The sequence below is a fragment of the Pygoscelis adeliae genome, unplaced genomic scaffold (genome assembly GCF_000699105.1).
Source record: "Pygoscelis adeliae isolate BGI_AS28 unplaced genomic scaffold, ASM69910v1 Scaffold358, whole genome shotgun sequence".
Taxonomy (NCBI): Eukaryota; Metazoa; Chordata; class Aves; order Sphenisciformes; family Spheniscidae; genus Pygoscelis; species Pygoscelis adeliae.
The window spans coordinates 2,529,573-2,556,977 of record NW_008825429.1 but is presented as its reverse complement, the minus strand read 5'-3'; the positions used below and the strand labels follow the sequence as shown (position 1 = coordinate 2,556,977).

General features: G+C 39.2%; 1 protein-coding gene across 1 annotated transcript in view; it reads right to left on the bottom strand.

Annotated features, from left to right (window-relative positions):
• Positions 1 to 9,787: 9,787 nt before the first annotated feature.
• The window catches only part of RSPH14 (radial spoke head 14 homolog (Chlamydomonas)), a 106,755-nt gene continuing 89,137 nt past the window's right edge, over positions 9,788 to 27,405 (bottom strand). The window contains exons 4-6 of the mRNA XM_009330783.1: positions 12,477 to 12,702; positions 11,002 to 11,135; positions 9,788 to 10,029 (exon numbers count right to left, since the gene is read on the bottom strand). Of these exons, the coding sequence (XP_009329058.1) occupies positions 9,788 to 10,029; positions 11,002 to 11,135; positions 12,477 to 12,702 (602 nt within the window). The remainder of the gene's footprint in view (positions 10,030 to 11,001; positions 11,136 to 12,476; positions 12,703 to 27,405) is intronic.

The window sequence follows — 27,405 nt, the reverse complement described above, 5'->3', positions numbered from 1 at the left end:
GTACGAGTTAACAGTTCATGAAGGACAATAGTCACAGCTGTGGGATATCAGCTAAACCAGTCTGATTGTCGCCACTTGATAAGTTTGATACCAGCTGGAGGTACAGGAAAAGATGGATTTAACACTTCAGAGCAAAAAGCAATAGATCTTGTAATCTAATTCAGCTTCCTGGGGAATCAAGTGTAAGAAGACGACATCGGTTGCCATAGCCAAGCTGCACCACGATTCCTTGTTCCTGTTGCACACGTATCGTGGGGTGCTGCATTGTCTCAAAGCATTTCAGTATTCCACAGCAGGATGCACCGGGCTTGCAATGAGTGCATCTAAATAGGAAGCCAGTGTAGTCTCTCTGTATGTGCTACACCACACTGTTGCCGACTCCTGCAGCTTTAATCACTCTCACTTCATAATCTTCTGACAGTATCTTTTCTTCATTTGGACCTAAACCAAAATGCTCTGGATTCTAGTAGAATTGCTGCTCTTCAGTATAATCCCTGCAGTATACTGAAAGGTTTTGCATAGGCCAGATCAAGTCAATACTATATAAATACCTGTGCAAACTTTTTTCTTACAGTTAATACAGTGACAGAGTATTTTAAAGACCATGGAATTAATTATATTTAATGGAGTATGAAGACTTGTATGTATTAAAGTATTTGTATATTTTGAAGTATTTGGTGTCCACAAAATGATGAGATTTTTCTATAATATGATGGAAGACAGTGAAACTTAATTTGCTGTCTAGATTTTGGCTCTGAGTAATAGGAATGGATGACAAACAAGAGACTTTAATGAGGATTGCCCAGATCCCTCTTTGTCATGCTTTGTTACAAAAATAAAAATATGGTGAAATTCTACAACCATTTGGATAAAGGCAAATAACACAAATGATTTCCTGGCAGGTTGAGCAGCCTCTAGATGACCTCCTGGTTAATCAGGCACCGTCACTTTATTTTCCTTCCCAGGATTAAAGTATTTTGAAAAACTAATTCAGTTTCCCAGGGACGTTCACTGTACATCCTCAGGAACCTGCTTTCATTCCGGTCTGAAAACTGGATGTTGTGGAGGGCAGAGTTCAAATGTTTGCATGAAGTTTGACTGCTGCTTAGAGTACTCCTCTAATTTTGTGGAATTTCATAGAAAAATTGCCTGATATTGTGGACAGCTGACAAAACTTTTTATGTTTAGATTAATAGTTAAATGCCACCTCAGGTTGGTAGCTATTGCATTCAAAGGCAGTTTCATGATTTTAAGGAAGAAAGTGACTTTTCTTCAGTTCTCAGGGGAACTCTGTCCATGTAACAGCTGTTGCTGTGGGACACTATCAGACAAAACCCAAAAAGTAGCCTACGGTGTCCCGGGCATTCTCATGCTTTAGAAATGGGAACAGTGAGCACGTGCTTGTTTCCCACATTTGAGTGTAAATTTGAAATACTTCTGGTTAGTGGAGAGACTCCAGGTATATCTCTGGCTAATAGCACAATACACACACGGCATGTACAGCATAACACAATTCTATTTTAGGTGATGCTGAGACATCCCAGCTTATCCTGTCAGGTAAGATATAGGGTTACAGCTTATTTTAGTGGACTTTAGTTAGATATACAGAATTATTTTAAATGAACTGCACAAAATAAAATAAAAAATTCACCTAGTAGCACTGTAAGCCAGTTGCAACACTGATATATAAAGAATGCACGCTAAACAAATCAGAGATCTTCCATTTAAGAATTAGAATCATAGAGTAGTTTGGGTTGGAAGGGACCTCTAAAGGTCATCTAGTCCAACCCCCCTGCCGTGGGCAGGGACATCTTCAACTAGATCAATTACTACATAAGTTTCAGGCCAAGTCCTGAAAAAGGGTAACCACTCTTCGTTTATGTTTTCATTTTTCTGTATCAAGTATCTCACAGATGTTAATTATTAATGATCATGAGAACACTCTGTTCTTAGAACTCAGAATTTGGTTTTATTCCTGTTCTGTTATTGAAAAAGCTCATGCACTGAAATGCAACAGTCATTGGGGGAGGGAAGGTCTGTGGCTTAATTTGGAATACGTCTGCAGTAACCATGGTTTGGTTTTAACCAAAATGTCTGTCCATGGTGAATTAGGACATAGCACAAGGCCGAGTTCTTCAGGGGTAAGTGATTGCCATGACCAGAGCACCATCAGCAGCTGCAATTGCTAATTGGCTCAACTCCTCCTCAGATCACTTTCTTAACTGGCAAAATTAGAACCATTTATATGAAGTAAAAGCTGACACAAAAATAAAGAGCAAAGAGTAATGATAAATATATGCATCACCAGCGGTGACTGGCATTTGGGAGAAAAGCTATAGAGCCTTGGTTATTGTCTTTGAAGAACACTTGAATTCATTGGTTGGAAGCATCAAGCTGGAGGAGAGCTTAAAGCTGATATTCCTGGGGACAGGCAGTCACACGGCACAGAGAAGAGTTGTTCACAGGCTGTGGGGTCACAGCAAAGCTGTTCTGAGGAAGGCTGCTATTTTTTTTTAACCTTATTTAATGGTCTTACATCCTAGCTGCAGGTCTCTGTGTCCTGCACCTGCAGTGTTACTATGTGGTTAGCAAGAAAGCGAGGGAGGACAGCAGCGATTAGAACTTCCCTTCTGTTTAACTTAAAATACAGCATCACAGATTTAACAACAGGGGGCAATATATCACTAAGAAAGATGAGAAATGCAAAAAAAACCCCCCAGTTTTTAGCTGGCGATTCATGGCATTTTTTTCATGGACTATGTATTGCAGGCCTGTTCTAGAGAACTTAAAGAATGGAGTAAAACTGCACTCACTCCAATATCTACTAGTTGTTCTGATGAAAGACAGTATAACCAGTACCTGAGGTTATTACCCTTATTATTAATAAAATAGGTTGGCTTTTTTGTCCCTCCTGAAGAACACTCCATCTTGCTGTCATCTACCATGGGAAGCTGAGAAAAAGAAGAATTTCCCTGGAGCTCTTGTGCCCATCCTCTCCTCACCTGGCAGTGCTTAAGGCTAGAGCAGCTGTGCGTGCGCCGTACCAGCAGCTCCCCTACTTCTCTTAAAGTACCTGGAAGAACTTCAAGCTGAGGTAAGTGTGAGCTCATCCTTACTCTGTACAGCATTTTTCTTTACAGTATCAGAGCCTATAACTTTAAAAACTTAGCATATATTCAAAGTGTCTTAAGACAAATTATTACAAAGGTTTCCATTCGTTCAAATTACAAATTTTGTCTTGCTAAAACTAGGTCCTGTGCTTGAACTTTTCATAGAATCATGGAATCCTTTAGGTTGGAAAAGACCTTTAAGATCATCAAGTCCAACTGTTAACCTAGCACTGCCGAGTCCACCAGTAAACCATGTCCCTAAGCACCACATCTACATGTCTTTTAAATACCTCCAGGGATGGTGACTCAGTCACTTCCCTGGGCAGCTGTTCCAATGCTTGATAACCCTTTCGGTGAAGAAATTTTTCCTCATGTCCAACCTAAACCTCCCCTGGCACAACTTGAGGCTGTTTCCTCTCATCCTATCGCTTGTTACTTGGGAGAAGAGACTGACACCCACCTCACTACAACTTCCTTTCAGGTGGTTGTAGAGAGCGATGAGGTCTCCCCTCAGCCTCCTTTTCTCCAGGCTAAACAACCCCAGTTCCCTCAGCTGCTCCTCATAAGACTTGTTCTCCAGACCCCTCACCAGCTTCGTTGCTCTTCTTTGGACACGCTCCGGCACCTCAGTGTCTTTCTTGCAGTGAGCGGCCCAAAACGGAACACAGTATTCGAGGTGCGGCCTCACCAGTGCCAAGTGCAGGGCGACGATCACTTCCCTACTCCTGCTGGCCACACTGTTTCTGACACAAGCCAGGATGCTTCTTGGCCGCCTGGGCACACTGCCGGCTCATGTTCAGCCGGCTGTCGACCAACACCCCCAGGTCCTTTTCCGCCAGGCAGCTTTCCAGCCACTCTTCCCCAAGCCTGTAGCGCTGCATGGGGTTGTTGTGGCCAAAGTGCAGGACCCGGCACTTAGCATATTAGTTTTGTGTGTAGCCACAGAAAAGACATTCTGCCCTTCTGGTTTATTGTAATTAGCCAAATCTGACTTTCCCAGACTCTTTATTTTGCCCTTAGACAAATCTCTCACTTCTATGCACTTTAATATGATTTTTATTATTATCATTATTATTTTTAAAATAGAAAATGTAGTGGTGGGAAGCAAAAATACTCCCTGCTTTGGAACATGAAGCGATAGAATTAAAAGCTGTCATTTTCCAGAGCAGGACAGAATGGTTTCCAACTCCTGGACATCTGAAAACAAATGGGGACAGGGAAATGAGTCTGTAGTTGCAAGAACAAAGAGCCATAATGTTCTTAACCTTCTGGAAACTGTTACAAAAAACTAATATAAACCCTTGTGCATTCAAAATGAGCTCTGCCTGGGTGGGACACAAGGCTTATGCAAGAAGGTCTTGTTTCCTATGAACGCAGCTGTCTTGTCTTCTCCTGGTATCGCAGGAGAATAGCTGCCATTGTTAGGCAGCTGATTTGAAAACTTGGTCTGTGTAGAGTGTAACTGAATTAATTCCAGTATTGACTCAGGACCACATTAATTATATCTGGGCCTTAATCATTGTTGGCTTCAAGCTAAAAAGACAAACCATTTTTCATTGATGTTGAAAGTCAGCCTAGGTGCTAATGTCATCGTAGTGTAGCGCACTGTGGAGCGTATAGCGCTAAAACCCAAGACTTGCTGTATACACAGCATTTCTTTTGAAACAATGAGTTTAATTATAGTGTATGAGTGCCAGATCCTGACATGTTAATTTAAGTATTTATAATGTGTATGAAGCAATTCAAAAGGATCTTTAGCATTTTTATGACCAAGTCTGTGGCAGCTTATTATGGAGTATACTCGACTGAAAGCTAAGTCAGTCCAAGGGGAAGCATTCATCAGCTGTGTTTCTTTGATCCAGCTAATTGTTTTATTGACACCTAGCGTGCTAATTAATTGCCCGGCCTCACAAATTAGGGACTGTTGTGTCTCATTCCAAAGCTATAGACAGCCATGGCACTCCCCGTGCGCATTGTATTTCAGTACTGTCCCTGGTCCTCAGTCCTCAGCTGCATGTTGAATGAACGTTCAACACCAAGACAACTGCAAAGCCAGCAAGCACGTCTCAGGACTAAATCTGTGACTTGGGTCAGAAAACTCGTCCTAATTTGAGAAAGGAGAGAATGCCCGTAGAAAACTATTGGTGCTGCAGGTTGCCCACTTAGCATCATGTAACATCAATGTCATCATCTTGTTGGTGAAGTTCACGGGGAACATGACCCAAACTGTTCCTGCCCTTGGACTTGCTGGGACAGGTGACCTTTTCATTTTATCAGAGTGCCAGTACTAGAAGAATTTTAGGATGCATTTTTCATTTTGTGCACTATCCTAAGGGCAACGCTGTACTCGGCAGTTAAGTAGTAACTGACAGAAGCCCAAATACCGGTAGGGCCAAAGGGTATCTTGGGTTAACTCCAACCTGATTTATAAATCAGTGTTACTGTAACTTCAGTACATCTTGTTCCCCTTTGTTTCAAGACTGAGTGTACCTCAGAAGAAAAAGAAAATCCTTAATCATAAGGATATTTTTTTTTAGATATGAAAATTCATTAAAGGATTATTTGCTAAATTATAGAATCAAAGTTAGTTTAACAATGAATAAGAGTGCTGAGAATTCCAAATCTAGAAATCCAGGCTTATGCTATATATTTTCCACTACATTCTTTTTTTCCCTATAATTTCTGTTCATGCCACTGGGTTGTTTTTTGCCTCTCTTCCAAATATGTTTTGCGTCAACTTGGATATTTCCTTTTTTCACCATCGGTTTCTCTGTTTGTGAAAATTTTTTCAAGGATTTATTCTTGATTGCTTTGATTTCACAACTACTATTTCAGAGCTGTAATCTCATCTCCCATCTTATAGTCGCTGCTTTAACAGGGAGATTCAGAAATACACTGAAACATATCCCAAAAATTACTGGACATCTTAGTAACTGTTAACTGACAGTCTTGATATCTACATGCTGGTTTTGTGCCTTGTTACTAAATATATGGGTGCCCTATAGTATAAGCCCTATAAAATTGTATTTCTTCCTTTTTTGTTATGTCATCTAATAAAACAGGACATGTCATTTCCTGCCAAATAACATAAAAAGAAAGCACATCTACATTTTCCCAGGGAAAAAAACCCACGTTGGGACATTTACTTAGGAGTTTTACCCATTTGGCTAATTTCAATTACATTTGAGATCTCAAAGGTCTTTCTGAACAATGTGAAGGGACGTTTCAGCTGTCGAACTGTGGCTGAGAAATGCATTTTAGGAAGGAGATTTAAGAATCAGCATATTACTATGGGAGCAATTGTGTGTTACATTTTAATATACCCTGAAAAATGATTTTGTAGAATAAAAACTTACCTCGTAATTCAGGTTCCGTATAGTCAGGATTACAGAGGAGATAATGTGATATTTCTTTGCTGTATCAGGTAGATCTGTGCATTGTTCCCTTGTCTCCCACGCTGTGACGGGGTTTGCTGCACTGTGCCTGTGCTGTACACTCTCCTGCACTGGCCTCCTGCAGTGTAACCCAGTATGAGACACCAAACATTTGGACGCCAAGATAATACAGCTCTAGAAACACCACAGATTACAAAACAGTGTTCTGCAATAAATGGGATTATTTCTGCATTAGCTCGTGTTCTCTGTAGCAGCCTATGCTTCACCTAGGCTGTGTAACTCTGCCACCATGGTCATACGCTGTGCTGTGCTCCTGCAAACATTTGTCATCTGCAGTCCTTCCAATAAACTGCAGCAAGCTGCACCACACCTGAGCATGTGAATTTGAATTATAATATCTGCAACCTTTTTGTCGGTAAATATAGCTTTATAAGTTTAAAAAAAAATTAATAATGGTTCATGGCTGTTCTGTATGCAGACTTTGAATTTTGGTGTTTATATAGGCAGTACGTGGTCAATACAGCCAAACGGAATTACTGTTGTGATTGAAATACCATATTTTATGTTGTCAGATGTAATAGTGCCAAAGAATTGCGGAGACAAAAGCTGGCATGCGGAAGGGGTACCACTAGCAGCCGTATTTCAGAGTTCAGTTAAGGCTTTGTTCCATTTTTGTATTGTGCGTGTATGTAAGACAAGAACATTGATACCATATAGAGCCTTATTTGGAAACAGTTTGTATTGTCTTTAAAGCGATGATCAGGCAGATGCTCAGAATGCAGTGCTTAAGGTCCAAGTCAGCTAAATTTCTTCTAGTCGGAGCAGTTCAGTCTGGATGGTCTTATTTCTACATCTGAACAAGCTATTTATTTTGCGAACTTGTTGAACTGTGATACCTGAATTATTAGGGAAGGCTGTGACAGAAGTTTGGAACTGAGCTAAAAATGATCAGTTACTGCATTTTCCTGCAGCAGTTTTGCAAGTCTAGCTGAGCCTACCATTCTCTGTTGTCCCCTAGTCCTTTACCGAATATTTAGCATGTTATTAAGCTGCCTGGCTCTCTTTTATTGAATGGATGCACTCTGGCATCAGTATGTATTACGTGTGAGTGCCTTATGTATGTAAAGTGTGTTTAAAAGGCAGAGCTCCTCCAAGATCCTGCCCAGAGGGAATGAATTCAACTGACTCAATACTTGTAAATCACATCTTTATAGGAGAGGAAATTCACCCTTTGGTTAGGTTATGGAAGAGAAACATTGTAACTTTAATCACTCCTACAGAATAAGTTTATGCTTTGTATAAGGGTAATGCAGTTTGCAGTGTGACAGTGGGTTTCCGCAGAGGAAAAGCAGCCCTGACAAATAACCCCTTTATACAGATGATGCAGCTTCTTCGTAGCTACAACTTGGTAACTTCTAGATATAAAAATACCACGTGAGAGTAAAACCTGAGTGAAAACAAATGGGACTTCCTGTGGAGCTGTCAGCTGCACTATGACACCTTTCTTGGTCGCTCAGGATGGCCAGGATTTGTCCTGCTAGCTTGCTTTATTTCTTTGCCCAGGCCTTCTGTTGGTGTCTCTTAAATTACACACTTGCAACCCCAGGCAGAGAAATTTGCAACATATCCTTAGTGACCTGCCTTGACTACACAGTGAGTAAAATGCTACTGAACTTCCCACCATTTCAGCTGCCTATCAACTCTAAACACAGGAACTACCGTATTTCCTTCAGGCAATTTATGTCTTGTTGGACAGGCTTGCTTCTACAAACAGCTTGAACTTTCTATGTTATTCTCAATTCTATGAAGTTAAAGTTTTGGGTTTTTTTTTTAAAAACTGTTGAGTTTTTTTAAAGAAAAAAAAACCAACAATTTTTTCCAAAATAGGGAACATTTTCAGTTCTCTGTTCTGTTTATCTCCTCACCTCTCTGTTTAGGCCGCTGTTAACCATAGAATACTCGAGGTTGGAAGGGACCTCTGGAGATCATCCTGTTGAACTCCTGTTGGACTAGACCATAACATTAGGATCAACTTTCCTTTCGCCCCCTCCTTCTCTCTCAAAAGCGAGCACAATGGCAAAACTCTTCAGTTCTGGCACAACACTTCCATTTCCATTACATTTGTTAATTTTTGTACTCAAAGGATAGATTACAGCTGTACAAAACTACAAAATACCAAGTATAGCACAAACACAGAGGCACTTTTGTTCCATACTGTAACCAATTTCAGATAGGGGTCAGACCCCTCTTCTGTTAGAGGCAGCGGGGTCTGCCCCCAACAGAGCTTTACCAAGGGCTACCCTAGTAAAGTCTTCCTGACTTATTTTCCTTTTACCCTAAGTGTAGACAACTGCACACGGCAGCCCTGAGCCTGGTTTCAAGCACACAGGAGAAAACCTGCCTGCTGAGATCCTCACCAGCTTAAAAACACAGGAGCAATCGCTGCAGCTAAGGCTCAGGGAGAGGCTGCTGACACATACAGCAAGAGCGGGGCTTGGAAGGGGCTGCAAAGTAAAGCAAGGGCTGTTACTAAAACTCTCCTCAAGAAGCCATTAGCTGGGGGTTTTGGAGTGCCGCATGGATACATCTCATCACAGGGATAGGGTTATGCTGAGGTGCTCTTAGCCTAGGGCAGCGGGGTCCGGCTCCACCAGATTCACCGCTGGCAAGTCTTGTCAGCAACTCCATTTGTTAGAACCGTGCTGATAAGTATTTAGTTATATTTTAGGCTGGGGAAGTCTCGTAATTCTCTAGGGGAAGCCCTTCCATGACATTGCCATTGCTTTTTCTGTGATGATGCCCTAAATGGTTCTCATCCCATGTTCAATAAATGTTTGCAGCAAAACTCATGTAAATTCCTGTCGTTAGGTCAATTTCTCAGCATAGACAAGACTGCTGGAGAGGTCAATTACGAACCTACCTTTCTAATATAATTAGTTATTGATTAATGTTTGATAGGCTGAGATTTAAAAAAAAAAAAGAAAGGAGAGAACATTATGAAGAAAACAAAAGGATTGGTTTCTTGTATCGCAGGAAAATCTTGATAACTCAGGAAATAACTCCTAGTGGAGAATTCTAGACTTCCTAACTTTTCTTCTTCCCAATTATTCTGCTCGTGACCTGCAATGTACATGTGAAACTGTTGACAAATGACTTTTCAGGAGGAACTGATCCAGAGTAATCGAGGAAGAGAGTTTTGCTTTTGAAGGTCTCATATAATCATGCAACTTTTACAGCCAGACAACAACAGAGGGCAATAGATCCCTATGAAACATCACGTCTTCAGAAAGGTTTCCATTTGATGACACTGATAGCAATTTTGGCAGCTCTTTTCACTGCCTCACAGGGATCATTCAGACACTGCTGAAATGTATCTGTATGTTCAAGGAGTGTCTTGCGGCCCTCTGGTAGCTCAGCCAGCATGGTGAGGGTTTTGATTGCACTCAGACGGGCTTTGCTGGTTTCCTCAGCAGCCAACTTCAGTAAAGGTGGAATGGCTTCAGCACGTAGGGCTGAGAATCTCCCTGTAGAGAAATAAACTGGCTTTAAAATGTGTTATTACACGTAATCAACATGCTTTTGAATTGTTACTTTCTACTCCCTGCTGAGCTACAGCTCTGAACACCCCGGAGGGTGCAGTGCGCAGAGGTAGGACATGCTTTTCCTTTGAAGACCAAAGCTAGCTGCCAGCTGTTTATTTTTAAGAAAAAAGATCTTTCTTAGTTAACTTTATCTGCTTTGCACATTACTATTTCATTTGCAACAAATTACCTAAGAATATATGAGGCACTGAATGATAGGATAAACTATTTGGGGGGGGTTAGATGCCCTTAAGAATATCCTCCATTCTTTTATTTTTAAAGACACTTCAAACACTGAGATCCACTCCTGTGTTGTCTTCGGAAGCCAGGGGGACGGTTGCAGAGGAGGACTGGAACACAATTGCTGTTATTAAGATTCTTTTATGTCTAATTACTCATTCATCACACTGAAAATTTAGCAGTTAGTATTTTCAGTGTCATGTAACTTACTTGGGAGAACTACAGACCTTATTAATATTCATTCCTCTCCCAGCTGTGAGAGAGAAACCGCCTCTAACCACAAAAAGAGTTTCCAGAAAGTAGTGCTCCTCTGCTGAGGACTGGTGATTCAGAGTAGCTTCAGGTATGTGGATCTCTGTGTGGTCTGGACTTAACACAGAAAATGTTCCCCTTCTGGAGCAGCACTCTGGAGGGAAATGGCGCAGGTGGGGAAGATAAAACTTCTTGACCTACTTCAGGTGAATGAAATGTGAAATATACTGTCTCCCCTAGACACTATGAGGGAGTAACAATACTTGCTCGAGACAGATCTACGTGGCGGATGTTGTATGCCGTGAGGGGGGGGGGGGGGGGTGGGGGGGGGGGGGGGGGGAAGAGGGAAAAAGTTTTGTTACTAAGTTGTCTTAGAATTGGATTTCCAGAAAGTATCCCCACAGAACTGCCTCTGTCTCTCACCCTGAGGTTTAACAGTAGCAAACATCAGTGCTCCTGTTGCGCTAGCTTGGACTTCAGGATCTGTATCTTCCAACAGGCTCACCAGCACGGGAATAACTTCTTCACATACCACGCTTTTTCCCTCTGGATGAGTACTGTGCAGAAAAGATGGTTAAGATGCTTTCTTGAACTGCGTCTGCTAACCAGGCAGCTACCTACAGCTTCTCCCCATGCCTGGACCCCTGCAGCCATCCTTCGTTTCATGACAACAGTGCTGACACAGTCCTCATCTCTGTTTTCTTTGGAGTCACAATGTTCTGACTGTTAGACAGATGGCAAGCGTCACTACCCAGCCACAAAGAAAAGAAAGGGGATGTCTGTTTGTGCCTGGTGTCTATTAAATCTGCTTGCTGATACAATACTGATGATATCATATTAACCTATGTGTGTGGGCTTAACAATTTTTTAGGCTATTTTTAGGTGATTTTTACTTTCTATGATACACTGGAGATTGATGGACAACAGCATGTGACAGGATGTAGGATTAAGTGTGCTGGTGGTCCTAAGGGCAATTTAGTTAGAAACCTGGCTGTTGAACCCTATACAGATTTTAAAACCTGCTAAATTAGGAGTCTGCAATTAATTTGTCTCCCAGGTCAGTTTTCTCTCTTTATTTCCAGCCTCTTTAATGTGGGCAATATTTAACATGGCCCAGCTACTGAGGGACCTAGAGCATAGCTGATGTCCATAGTCTAGGTGCATTTCTGCTTTCTTTCTATGACTCATTTTATCTATACTCTTTCTTTTCCTGTAAGACCCCACTTTGTATATAGGACATTATGAAGTGTTTTGTGCCAATTGGTTTGTAAACTACATGATCTGCAGCCCTTTTTAAACTAGACATCTGTTGAGAACTTCTATTATATTTTGTGATTGCAGGGCAGTGGACTTAAGTTGTTCCTTTCATCCAGTGTTTGACACACAAATTTAATATAAAGATTGCTTTTTCTGATCTATCACTGATGTATGTAACAGCCTGTGTCAGAAAACTATTTCTGTCCTCAATCACACTGAAAGTTTCCCAGGTCTTTTAATTGTTTGAGAGAGAGCGGTTGTCCAAAAAAGTAAGGGAGCTTCTCCCTACCTCCATAGTGGTCAGAATCTTGTTTTCACATGATTTCTCATGCAAGAATTTTTTCTCAGCAGTGCTGTACCAGGCAAAAAAATCCTGATTTCACTGCCAATACTGAAGACAAATAGAAGGAGAAGGAATGACATTTCCTCATCAGCATCTGCTTTCTTGAGTGATTTATAGCAGTTATGATTTTTAGAAGTCTTCTACCTATGTGTGCATTCAGGCTGATACCACTTTACATGTGAAATGTGACAGCTTCAATGTGTAGTGGAACACAACTGTAAACTAATGACACTGATTCACTCATGAAATGAGTATTTTCTTGGGCTTAAGTATTATAGACAGATTTCTTTTACTTTACCCAATCTCTAACAGGACCCAAGCTGCTTTGCTTCTGATGGCCACTGATGAGTGTGTGAGCTTTTCCTTCAGGACAGTAATGGCACCAGTTGCTAGAGCTTCAGAAGCCTCCACACGCAAGCAGTTGGAGAGTGTATCTAGGATTAGCTCCTGGATTCCATCCGACTCAGTCTTCAATTTGAATACAAGTAAGGGAATCAAACCGGCATGCAGTATGCCAACAGCCCCTACAGGAGGAGACAGAGAAGGAACATGGGTGAGGTGTGAGTGCATTTACTACTTCTACCTGCACTTGGAATTTCTTAATAGGATCAAAATACATATGGTAACTCATTTCCTTACACAGATGTGGGATTGAGAGATGGAAACTACTACAACACTGCTCTGTTCATAAATGCCACCTTACCATTGCTTCCTCAGGAAGCTTCCCCAACAGTCCTGAAAGACATCAGCCCAAGTAATAACCAGAATGTCAATTGCTCTGATGTTCCCAGTTTCCCCCACTATAATATTTCTCCCAAAATTATTCTTGCTAAGAAAATACAGGAATTATATATATAAAACTCACCTTATATCCAGCCTTTCTAACTGTTCTCAACATGAACAGATGCTAAGAGATGCTGGAATGTGAGCCTTTAGAGCTAATACTTTGAATCTCCACTATGGTTTCTGTGGGGGAAGTCAAGGTTTTGGAAACTGTCAGCTTCCTCACGCATTTCTTTGTAGTAATTCTGTCATGGGGAAAATTTAAATTTTGAGCTTTCCAGCAGTCAGTACTCTTGCACTATCTACTAAAGGAAACAGCATAAAAGGTATAAAGATCGTCATCTGCCCTGCAAGTGATGTCTTTGCTATGAGCAAGTGTATGATTTGTACCCTTTCTTACACAATACTAAGTCAACACTGAAACAGCAATGCCATGGGAAAGCAGAAAGCAGAACGTACTGTCCGTGAGCAACTATGTGAAAACAAAATTCTCCTGCTGTCTTGTTGCTAAGACCAATTCTTTGGTTGCTAAGAGAAATGCGGCTCCTTTCAAAGTGATTCATATATGGTTAGATAAGGAAGTTTTGTGGATAAGAGTCATCAAGGTATTTTCAAATGAATCTCCACAGTCAGGGATAAAAGGACAAGTAGGAAAGAGATTTTGATGGCCCTTGGTAGTGCACGGGAGAAACCCCTCAACTCGACAATCAGGTGAAAAACATGATTCTAATGTAGAGGTTATTCTGTTGTACATATTTCTGAGGTTTTGCTGACATTGAATAACTTCTTATGTTACTAACTTTTTAGGATCTGCTTTACTAATGCAAATGCAAAGAAACACCTAGGGTTGATATTATTACAGCTTTTACTACCTGTGCTACATTTGGAGGTCAGTTGCTGTGAGAATTCTAATAAATAATAAGGAAAAACAGATTCAGACGATTCACTCTTGAAGGCTAACAACACTTCAAAAACAAGGATTTCTCCTTGTGCCAGAAAGGCAAAGCAGGAAAGGCAAGTGAAAGAATGTTGTTATCTTTGAAGCTGTGGCTCTGTGTATCACTAGATGGGGGTGGTGGGGTGGCATTTTCATAGTTAAAAAAATCCTCAATCCTACATTTATGTCCCCTGGAGGAACGAAAAGAAGAAAATTCTCAAGGATCAGCTCCAGCCCATTCATACTGTCCCCATAGAAGGATGTGATAAAGGAAGCCTGTGCTATTGGTCTGGCAAAGGACTCTCTCGGAGAGGTCCCCAAGAAGGAGGCAAAGCTTACACAGCTGACTCCATCACCCAGCATTAACTCCCTTGACAAAGATTACAGGTGTTTGGATTGTCGGTTATAAGTATAGAAGGGTTATGGGTGGGTTAAACAAGAGTAAGGGTATGGCTGGGAATACTCCATGCCTTATGGAGTCCCAAGCAGTAGGGAACCCAGTAGCAAACTGCTCCCATGGAAATAGCTTAAAGTAGTCTCAGATGACCATAAATCATATCCAGAATTCATTTAGCCACACTTCCCAATGGTCTTTTGAAATAGCCTATGAAAGACAAGATTTTTCAAAGTCAACCTTTAAAACTCCTCCCAAAGTTTTTCATGAAAAGAAATTATATGGCCTGTGTGCATGAAATTGGGATAGCCAGACTGCTCGCACAGTCACCAGGTACACTTCTAAATTCTGGGTTGCTGTGGAAATCAGTATAAAATCAAGATTTGGGAGGTACAGTTTCAGAGGAAGATTATGAATTGGAGGTGATAGTCTTATAAGCTGACATTCTGTGTAGCAAGCACCTATTCATTGTGCAGTTGCTTTACCAGATGATTTGTGATACTCTTCAATCAAAACCACATCTGGACTACTTGACCTTAAAGTAATTTGATTCTTTCTAGATAAGATAACACATTGAATGTAAATGTAAATAAGAGTAGCAAAGAACTAAAGTTTAAACTCCACACTCCTCCAGAGCCTTTGTGTAGATTTAATTCACATTGATACCAATCTTCCTTGGGATAGTGTCACACCATAAGCATTGGATCATATCATCTCATAAGCAAACACTTGTTCTTGCGCAGAGTAGTCAGCATTCTGACTTGAGCCCAGAGAAGCCATTGCCTCCTTTAATTTAACTTTCCATCTTTCTGTAACAACTATTGCTATAGCATTCTGTCTACCTTTCTCGTGCTGGTAGATGTACTTTTTTCTTTCCCAGACAGGTTTCCATTACTATTTTTTGCACTTGCTTTCAAATACTTGATCGCCAATTTTTTAACCCATCATCTTCATTTCCGTTTTTCGTTTTCTGCAATTCCCTCTTTTTCAGGACTTCCTTGCTAACTTATTTCAGATCTCTTGATCACTTTATCATCATATTGCCAGTAAGTACTATCAGCATTCAGGTTTCACTTCTTTGTGTCTGTGTCTTTCACTTATCTTCTAATATATTCAACCAATATATTCAACTAGACAGGACTGCTTTCATTGGCCCTTGAGTTTATTCCTTCCAGTTAATGTTTATTGACTTTCTTTGACTCGGTCATCCCTCATTCATTGCATTTGCACTTCATGTCTTCTTTTGGTGCTAGCCTTTACTGCAGTCCTGAGTGCAAAATATACAACAAAGCCACTTTATGTCTGTTTCAATAAGCTGGCAAGATAATGTATAGAGTGTTGCCTAGGGTAGCTTTTATTTTGTGGAGCCATTAAGTAGTATTTATTCTGTGGTCAGAGATCCCCACGTAGCTAGTCGGTGCTTATTTTGTATGAACACTTGGGCTGTTTTCATTTTTTTTAAATCTGTTTTATTTTACCAGGCCAGGTCTCTGCACCAAGTGCTTTCTTATCTACTGTTTTGTCAAGCTGTCCTATCCAAAATGCTATCATGCTACTAAAGGGAGCTTCCCAGATATAAATATAGTAAAAAAGATGAATTGTTTGACCTTGTCAAAAGTCTCAATGTGGTGAAGAGAAAGAGGGTGGAGAGGAAAGGCCATCAACAACAACAAAAAGAGACTACCTAACACTGAGACTGAAATTTCCAGGTGGAAATTCGTCATGGCTTTCCCGAGGGAGCCAAAGGGTAAAAGGTCTAGGGAGGTAAAAGGGAAAAGGGAGGAGTCAAAATCAGTGGAAAGTTGTTTGAGAGTTACTTGTAAATTAGAGCAGTCTCAGATCTTGCATCTTACTGAGCAAGCAATAGGAGGGGAAGGTAAGCTGGTGTTTCTTGTAGTCCTATACTGAAAAATGGGGCGGCATCCTCAGGATCTTGACTTTTCATTAAAATACCGCTCTTTCAAAGGCGATTTATCTATTGCAGCGAGCGTTCTAGATACCCTGGGCATAGTGAAGTAGTAGGGAAAAATGTTTTCCAAATGCAAATAGTTGCATTTGCAGCTGCATAGTTGACATCATTATTGATCTGTTTTTCTGAGAACTTGTAATCTTCCCTTGGGCTGCTTTTTATCTGAGCACTCATCTCTTCCTTCTCATAACCCTCTGGCCACTCTCATCCTCCCTTTCCTGACTCTTTTTTTCAAATAGGCCCAAAGAGGAGTTGCCATTTTTTCTGTTCTCTCAGTATGGCTGCAGGGTATGTAAACAAATTAAATTTTGTAGAAGACAAAGGAGTCAGTCATAGTACACAACAGTGGTGGTTTGTTTTTCAATTACATAAATCAATTAAATCAGATTACAAATCCTTTTCCTTACAAATGTTGGTTTTCAACTCAAAGCCATTTAAATGTTTGTTTTAGTATGAAGCATGTGCTTCATGCACGGCCACAAAGTGATGTACAGTATAGTATAACATAGTAAAATAATATGTAAACACAAATTCTATATAATATGGATGTTTTGTTAGACCTCACATGTCTCTTTGTGATGTTCACACAACTATTTGAAATGCTTAGTAACAACATTTCTACTTAGGAAGCGGCACATAAGGAAAAGAAAAGCAGAGCCAGACACAATCGGAATTAAAAATGCTGCCTAGCATCGTGGTGTGCTATCAACACATCCAGTACACAGGGGCTGTGAAATCCCAGGATGGGAGCTCACTAACTGTGAGTAGCCAAATGATCCTGGCAAAATTTCTAGATCTAGCAGCTCTCTTGCTAGCACTGCAATAGTTTAGCACCATTTTAGAGGTAACAAAGTGTTTATTAAACTAGTGAGTGCTAGCACATATTATATACACTTAAAAATCAGTGCTTGTATGATGTTTCCTTTCTGAGTGACAAGATGACCGCAGAAGATTCTTCCCTGGCACGCCTTCCTTAATAACTCCTTGCTCACTACTGTTTAAATTTAAAAAAAAAAAAAATAATTAAAAAAATCTTTAGACTCCCTGAGAAGATTTCTGAGTTGCCAGTCACAAGAGCATAGTTTAAGAACCCTGTCATAGCTAATTTAACGTTAAGATTCAGTATTTTGAGTCTCAGTGCTTCCAGCATTAAGGCTGTGTCAGGGAGTAGATTAAATATAATACTACTGTAAAACTGGGCTGAAATTTCCTTCTGGTAAGTTTGGAGCAGGAGGTAGACCACATTAAATTAAATAGGACTCACCTGCCTATACCCCGTCAGCTTTATCATCTTCTAAATGAAGAGGAAAATTCTGTTGACATCTTTGAAAGTCAGAATATTTTCCTCTTCTTTGCAACAATAATTCTCTGTCTTTCAATGATAATTTAACAGGAATAAACAGTAGTGTGCCAAAGGATGCCTATGCCTAGAGACAAAGAGTATCTCTTATCTTAAAGGACTGAGAGGTGGAAAGTCCCTGTTTAAACGAACTGAAGAGCTACTAGGATATTAAGAGAACTGAGGAAAACACTGCAGATATTGGTATCGGACTAGAAATAGTAAATTCTATTTCAAACCTTTTCAGATCTGTGCATTGGCTAAATGTGTTTATCTTATGACAGCCCTAGGGATTTACCAGGTATAAAATCACAACCTCAATAGTGGTATCTGTCATATCCTCACTAAAAATACAACCGCTGTAAAGTTTATAAAGGCATTATGGGATCTGCTTCTGAAGCCACTGAGAATTTTTCCAATACTAAGGATTTCGGGATGTTATCTGAATGAAAGACATAATAGAAATTAAGGTTATAGAAGTATTAAAAAGTCAGCAGTACACTGGAGAAGCACATAATGTGGCTGCCCCTGGGGATCTTTTAAAAATCCAAAATGTTTCCAGCATTAACAAGGAACAGGAAAGATTGGTCTGATAAACAAGAGGTTCCTAATCCTCAGTAAAGAATGAAAGAGACTCCTGCATATCTTGTTTTTGTTTTTAGAAACTTTGCTTTAGTGTGTGTGAAATCGTAATATCAAAGCACCGCTGAAAATAATTAACATAGAAACTACAACTAATATATCTGCATTAGCTTCTCTATTATAATTTAGAAATCCAAGAAACAGATTAACTTTAAAAAAAAATAATGGTCATTTTGGTAGTAAATAAGACTGCCTGTGACCTTCTGCTTGAAAGCAATGGGTTTAACCATCTAAATCATTTATGCCCTAGGAAAAGAGGACTAAGAGCTAAAGAACTTAAAAATTCTGGTCTACAGAATGTCTTTTATCACAGCACCTCTAGAAACCCTGGGGATGAATTAGACAGAGTAGACTTGTGTTTCACATAGAGACAGTTTCCAACCTGAAAAATAAATCTTGGATTCTGTTTTTGCACAAGAATTATCTACAGGGTAAGATCAAGAATTGACCAAGACAAGAACCCTACTTCTGACTGATGTCAGTGTCAGATCCTCTAGCGTAAAATCACCAAAACCACTATGGTGGAAATAATGAAATGTGCTCTCTGTTGTAGTAATGCATAATCCATGAATTGTGGATTGTTGGTCATTCATACGGCATCAGAAGGTAGTCTCCAAAGTGAAAGCAACTTTTTCTTCTTTTAATAAAACTGTATTCATACATTATCATATACAAGAAAGCAAACAATCAAAATGAAGGTGAAATAGAAGTAACAAAGTAATGCTGGCTTATAAATTTTTTTCCCTCATTCTAACTGTTGATAGTCTGCTTGCACATTGAAGTATAAGCATTGGTATCTTTTGCAGTGTTTTTATTTTGCCCTTCAGAGCTCTAGCTGCTTGCATCGCCCATATAATTAATCTTCTTTAAGTTTTCTAAATTTGTGACTTAATATATAGATACACTCATGATCATCCCATATACCTACATGTGTGAATGCATGTGCATACGTATAACATGCATTCAACTAATCTTGCATGCATATTGGTCACACAAATTAGGAAATTTCTTGGCTTTTATTTCTCTGACAAAGTACCTTTCCCTCATTCAGAGAAAGTTTTTTAAAAATCGTAAAAATTAAAGACTGAAAATAACCCAGAGTTTTTCTTTTTCCTGTTCTTTTGGATGAAGAAGGAAATGTCATCTTGAAATTTATTAATTTTCTCTACAGGGAAGACTTTGCCAAAATGCATGAAGGAAGGAAAACAATTTGACATATGTATTACTTGCGCCAAAGTCCTCAGATCAATTACTGTAGAGAAAATTAAAGCCTTGAGATACTACTCCCAAAAAGCTGAGCATCAGCCACTGAGTTGCTACCCCACTTCAGATTTTCCAGGTCAAAATTTGTCCTTTTCTTCTGCTGGTCGGTAATGGAGACATGTAGCTATAAGATGAGACTGAAAGGGACCAGTGCAGCCCTTAACCATAAGAGGCTCTGCTGACATTCTGCTTCCACAAGTACCTGCTGTGAAATACAGCATTCACAGAAAACAGTGAATTTAGTGTGCTTAACATAGAGAATATGTTCAGAAGAGAACCTGGACTGGCCCATTCACAAACACTAACTTAAATATTGGATTTTATACTTTATACCAAGCATGTACATCAAGAGTGTAGAAAGTGTTAACAATTACTATAGCAAGTTTCAGTCACAGAGAAATTGACACTGTAAGGTGAACACAACATTATCAGTTTGACAGATGTTCATATGATTATTACTTACATTGTAGTAAATTTTAGAGGTTCCTGTGGAGAAAGAAGGTCTGCTCTGTCACAGAGGCTTGTTGTAAAGGTGTGTGAGAGACAGCTTATTTCCTACACAGATTATTGTCTAGATGGAGAGGGCAAAAGGAGTGGATGGGGAGGAAAAGGCAAAAAGTTGTTTAAAGTAATTCTTCAGGTCAGTTGAAGAGTTGAGAAATCATTAAGAGCCAGTTTATCTCCATGTTCCCTAGGTGCTGTTGCTCAGCTGGTGGCCATAGCTCACAAGCAAGAGTACCATGCTCAGAGGGGAAGGCTGCAGGCTGTTAACTCTCCTGCCCGCTGCAGACCCACGGCCTCTCCCCTGATTTCACGGGAGAGACGAACAGGGAGGTGGGCTAGGCTGGAGGCTCGGCAGGACGAGGAAAGCATCCTCTGTGGGAAGCTGTACGAGAGCAGACAGCTTCCTCAGAGCCGCGGATAAGTCTTGGTATTAATCATACTGGTGTGGTGTCTAAAAATGCCTGACCGTTTGGAGAGAGACCCTTCGGGGGACTGTGGCAATGTTTTACGCTAATAAAAACAGTTTTGAACTTTTAAGTCTAACTGCCTTACAAGCCCTTAATGCGAGAGAAATGCACAATTGCAAGTTTTCAGTTTTCAGAATTTCTGCTGAGAGAATAGATTTTTAAAAAAATCTCTTCCTCTTTTGGGGCAGAAGGCCAAAAACTTAAAGCAACATGAATGAAGTTCAATAAATATTTTGTTAAGTATCTTAAATTTCTATATCTGGAAGCTGTATCTGTGCAACTGGAATTCTGCATTACAAAATGGCATTACACAGCAAAATGACCATTATAACATTTTGGTTATCTTTAACATTCACCTTTTGCAACTAGTGAATTAACCTCACACGTGCTCAGACGTAAAAGAGCAGTCATTTTTTCAGTTTTGTTCCTTAGGAGAAATATATAATTAAGATGGTGAAAATATTCTCTGAACTTCTATAGTATAACTGAATCACAATCAATCAGAAACAGAGGTATATGAAAGAGAAAGTTTCCTATATAGATTTGATTATACTACTGTCAAAAAATAAATAAAAATGAGAGGCTTAAAGGAACAAAGTATCTAGAATTAATTATATATCAGGTACTGAGGAATTTAATCTTGAAAATTAACATAAACTTGTTTTGAATACATGAATCATTGCACAGACTGAAAATTGAACAGACTGAAAGACTGCAAATAGTGGCAGAAGACAACAGGAGGAGGTTAAAGGGAACATTAATTCAGTCTCGTTGTATAAGCACTTCTTTTTTACATTTTCTTCATTGTTAGAAGGGTGGGAGATTTATTTTTAATTTATTCACTTCAAAAAATGACCTGATAGAAATTTCAAAGAAGAAGAAACTGGAGAAATTGTGGTGTTGACAAATCCACTGCTTATATTTGCTGACCTAGCATGCTGGCAAAGCTGCAGTAAGTCAATTTTATCCTACAGTTCACGCTGCTTACACTGGTGCCAAGACGAGCACAACTGAATGGTTAGAACTGATAAAACCTCTAGGAAAAGAAGAATACAGTACTATAGGTGGGTGAAATCCTTTTCTGCTTCAGATGGTCTGGCTTGGCAATTTTGTTTGAAATGAGAGTAGAAGAAACACATCTTGATTAGAACCACAGGCCCAGATGGCTGCACGACATGAGTGGAGCTGTATGGAAATGCAGACTGATTCTCTGCTTTCCACTCAGACCTGCTACTTTGCAGATTCCACGTTTTCCGTGGGAAGCCATGTTCTTAAGGAAAACTACTTATACTACTCAATGAAAATTGCATTCTGTTCTGAATGAGGTTCTACGATAGTGCTTTCTAGCATGTTTTAGTCTATATTTTATTTCCAGCAGTGAAAAATTCCTAAATCTTTATTGAATACAAGACTGCCAAGGTGTGGGCTGCATTGAGGATGATTTGTTTTTTGAGTGCCTCCCCAATAAATGTTGCTCTTGGGTTGAGAGCCTTATTACTCCGGTGAGCTGTAAATCACAGATGTTGGCTGAAAGGAGTCTACCACAAATAGGCACGTCTTAATATTATACATATTTTCTGATTAGAGATGCATTCCTGAATGAGGGTCTCTAAGTGAATGAATGAAGGTGTTCTTGCAAAAAGACCTTTTTTATAATTTATTTGGAAAACAACTAGTGCAGTAGGACCCATGCCACAACAACAGTGAAATGAACCTGTTACTTAACCTGGACTAAAATATTAGGTCTACCTTCTGTAAACATGCTAGATTAAGCATAGGCACTTCAACAGTGCTACTAATGTGCTTATCTTTAAGAACATTATATACAGAGTATTCAAAACACTGTTAAACAGAAACAGAGAATCATATTTGCAACAATTATAACAGATACCAGAAACTATTTCATCAGCTGATAGAAATTACGGCCATTTTAATATGCTTTTCAAAATAACATTGTTATAAGTAAGTCTGAAAACTACATTAATTGAAAGGTTTGATGAAGTGTTTATCAATTGAATCAGTTACTTTGTTAGGTAAAGTTAGCATAATGTGCTTTGCCCATTTCATTGATTCCATCACCCAGTTAGTAAGAAAGTGATTCAGATGGCTAAATGTAGGTTTCTAGTGTCATTTTAGTATCTGAGGTATCACTTGGGACTGTCAGGTATGACTTAAGACCTACAGGACGCTTGGACATTTCTAGGGTGCAGCTGAAGGCCAGACGGGATACCCTTGAAAGCTAAAAATGGTCTTGGAGACTTATGTCTGGAGGCTGAACTGCTTCCTAAGTCACCTCCATTTGTTATTTGAATTGATCTTGTGCATGCCATTGATAGACCAAAAACTTTTAAAAAAAGAGGAGTGGTAAATCACAAAAAACAGCAGTCACATTTATGCAATTTTCTATTGGTTTATCACTAATGTAGTCATAGACCAAACAGTCTTTTGTACAATTTTTGACCCCTCTGTCTACGAATGCTTCGCAAAAGAGGTAATGATCAGTTATAACTGGCTAAAGCTACCACTTTGGACATCTACTTTGTACTTCATAAATGATCACTGGTTGGTAGGTGTATGCAAGTAATATCCTTACTGACAAAATTAGCGGCAGGCCTGACATGGAATAAGTGTACAATTATCTAAACTAATTACTTAGACCTGACTGCAGTATTCCAAATTTTTACAGAACTGCTCTGGCACCTGAAGTCCCCATAGTAAAGCTACCTGAATGTCCCCAGCTCTTCTTTCATAGCTTCCCAGAATTACCTTTGTGTCCTCAAACAAAATTTTCAGTCTTTTTTTTTTTAAACTACCGATTTCTTATTCCTGTTAATCAGACAGGACAAGGTAACAAAAGGGAGAAATAATAGTGCCTGCTGAAATTGTAGCTATATCTCATGGTTCCTATGAGAAGTAGAATTATCATCTGTAAAGGATACAAGGAAATGTGAAATTCGATTATAACATTTTTTCTAAGTACCTATTAAAATAACCTATAATTCTTTTGAGGCCCCAATTTGATACTTCTTCAGCTGGCAAGAACATCAGTGACAAAACCAAAAATATTTGAAATCAACACATTTCTCCTTTTTGTTTGTTTGTTATTGTTATTTGATCTCAAGTGATTCTGTCAGTTGTTCACACTTCACAGATCTTTTGTTGTATATTTTACTAAATGATCCTTACTTTCTTTCTGGGTTAAAGTTTCGGGGGGGGGGTGTTTTGTTTTCCCCTTCCTTTGCCCTTAATAGTGAGGAATGAGGAAAGAATACTTTAATTCTCCTTTTTTTTTTTTTTTTTTGTAACATAATAATGCAGCCTTGAAGGATGGGTCCTTTACAAAGAACTACATTCCTTTATCTTATTTCATGGTATCTCTATCTGTAGCTTTCTTCCCATGGAGGCTCTGAAGGAGTTGGGGGTCCATGTATCCATCACAAAGCTTAGGATAACTGAGGACTGCTATGTAAAGTTAACTGCACAGGAAAGCTGGTGTATCTTCCAGGGCTCCAGGCAAGCCTCCAAGCAGCTGTCCACCAGCTGCTGGATTTAATGCTTGTTTTTCTAAACTTGGCTTCAGTGGCAGCTGCTGATTCAGCAGTTGAGCCAATGACTGTGAGCTGCAAATACAGTAGGTACATAATAAAACCATGAAGGAAGGTATGTAAGGCACTTAAAATTTTTAGGGTTTGGTTGTTTTTTCCTTTTTAAAATTTTTGTCTGTTGAAAAACTAGAGGAGTCCTTCTCTTTAGTTGATTGTGGTACTAGCTGTAACTTATTATCTGGGTTCATATTCTGAAATGTCTCCCATGATTTGACCTCATAGGAAGGGTAAACAGTTGATATTAAGTGAAACCCTCAGTTACTTGAAGGATGTGAGAAGATAAAAGGGTGAAATCCTGGTAGAAAGTGAATTTTCATCCTAAATGATAAAGCCAGATGAGGTCAGGCTGATACCACCTGCTGGAAGGTGCGTTCATGACTTTTTTCCCCACCATCTCATAGTCACTGGTACAAAGCAACAATATGCCAGATAGTTATAAATATCAGATCCCAGTCATCTGTACTTGATGCTATTTTAAACTCTTCCACGCGAGAAAAATGGTTAAAAATAAAAATACAGCCTTTTTATTCTTCTCTAAATGTTCTGTTCAGTTCTTCATGCTCAAAGAGAATCACAGACCCGTCTATAAATATCTAACCCAGATCTACAATTGCTTGTTGAAAAGTGCGTGTTTGGTAGAAAATTGAATGAAATACAAAATGTCTTTTATTATATTTTTATTAGAGACCAGATGTGGCCTCTCAATTTACCCTCTATCATTCACCAAGAACATTGCATGTGTGCATATAAATATTTTGACGTTGTCATGGTATAATAAAGGGTAATTGATTAGAAAAATCCCTATGGGATTTTCCACTTAAGAGCACGTTTCTGTTTTAGCACTATTGTCTTCAAACTAAACATGTATGAATGCATCTATTTTGATTGATCCCAAACAGGCAGCAACAGTAAACAGGCAAGGATTTGGCTTTTGGTCAATGAATAGCACTAGCAAGTTGAGTGAAACTTGTGCAGCTAAGGGTTCCAGTAAGCTGCATGTTATATGTTACACATATAACATTCAAATTAAAACCTGCTCTGATACAGGAAAAAATGGTGACCTGCCTGACATGGAAGAGGGAGCAGGAATCCAGTCAGATCATCACAGTTCTCTCAAATTACTGTTTATTATTTCCAGGCAAAAAAAAGTAAAGCAAACTATTCACTTTCAATATGTATTTGTGTGTTTTCAATCTATCCATATACAAAGAACAACATTTAGAATACTGAGCTAAACAACTGTTTTTATATGCCATCTGACTTTGGCATTTAATCACCTGTACATGCTATTTTGAGACATGTATTTCTCTTTAAATTCCTGTGGGAGCTTAGCTACATGTAGTGCAATCAATGCATGCTGAAATGCCCTAATTGAGAATTTCTGGATGCAGCACAAGGTGAGACTGAAGAAAACTTAGACGTATCTGCTGATTTGTTTTTCAGATGAGTTGGGTTTTAACTCTGCCATTAATCAACAGCAAGCTTCCATACTGTGGTGTTGAAATAATAACACCTAAACTTCTCAGAGAAAGACCTGTTCCATTACTCATGTACTGCGTGCTTGCAATTCCTTTACTGACAAAATTTGATCTACAGTTAGGTGCCTCCCTCAAAACTGCAAGAAAGCAAGCGTTTTGTTATATCAATTGAAAATACCTAAAAGTGATGAAATCCGCAGAGAGCATGTGAATGACGATCTTCCTACCCAGGATGATGGTAGTTGATGCTGTGATTTCTGCCAAAGCTGGTTAATGTGTGGAAGATGCTTTCTCTCACATATAAAGTACTATACTGAAGATACGTGTAATGTGACAGTTTCTATAGTAACTACTTGTTCTTTATGGAATAGCAGATTAAACCTGTACACCTTGTTATTGTTCTTTTATCCTATTATCTAGACCACTCAGTTACCACAGATACAATTTTTTATTCTATTCCCTTGCCAACATAACTATATCAGAGATTTATGCAATTGCAAGTAAAGAGTACATTTGGAAAATGAAACACTATTAGAATTTTAAAATTGACACTATCTGATCATATAAATGCACCACAAGGCATATGTGCATATATATTGAAAGCTAAAATTCAAAATAAAACTGTAGATATTATCTTTTTTATTAAAGCAGGGTGAATTTATGACTTGAATATTATAATTTTGCTGGGAGAACAATGCAAGTTATGTATATGACATTCCTTTTTTAAATGCTAGGAGTTTACCAGACCAACTTTGCCAGTCTAGATGTGCTGGCAAACTCTTTTAGTGTGAACAAGACCTAAGATTCATTACTTATAGGAAAATTTCCCTCACGTGGTATACTGATTCATGGCTCTTATTTCTGTGCAAGAAAAAATTAACATTGCTGCATTGTGTTTTGCACTAAAATATTTCATTATTATAATTCATCGATGCTACAGCTCTGCTGATAATATCAGTACTGGAAGTGATACTATTTACAGGAATCAGATGCTTTCTGCACTGTATTATGTTAGCCCTATTGTGGGAAAAAAATGCCTGCATTCCATCTATGTCTGAAAGTCTCTACTGCTGTCTCCAGCAGAAGTGTATCAGTAACAAATTACGTTTATAAAATTAGCGGTGTAGGGAGAAATCATAGCTATTTGTTCAGGACTGCAGATTCAACAAGGCAACTAATATCGTAGTATGGGCAAAAGGAAAAAGACACTAGAAAAAATGTAAAATATATTTTACATAGGGTAAATCCATGAATAAGATAAAAAGAAAATAATACTCATCATCACTTAGAAAAAGCTGTAGTAAATTGCACATACACAAATGCAACAGGAAAAGAGAAAGGCAGAAAGGGAAAAGCAGAAGAAAATATATGCACAGTACCGAGAGCAATTGGGTGATGGAAAAAGGGGAATGCAAACAGTAGATAAATTCCATGTAACTAAATAAACTGTTTTTTCTCCCTTTACCCTTGATTGCATCATTCTGACATGTACATAACTTGTTTCCTCTACTTCATCAGTCCCCTAAAAGATGCATTGCAAAATTAATCATAAAAATCATAATCCTGACAGAGCCATGAACTGCACTGCTGCAGAAAACATGGAACCGCTAAATAAATCCAAGAAGATAAATGCATTTGTGCAGAGAGGCAAACCCTATAATAGAAGGAAACGGAACACGTATGTGCATGCATATTATGTAATGCGTGAGTGCAACACAGCGTACGAGACGAGGAAAAAAACCCACAAACCCACTCGCCAACACTTAGCTCCTTATGCGCCACGGAGCCTCCGTGCGAGCGGGGCGGGGGCGCGGGGGCTGCAGGGCCCGGCCACCCCCGGGCGGGA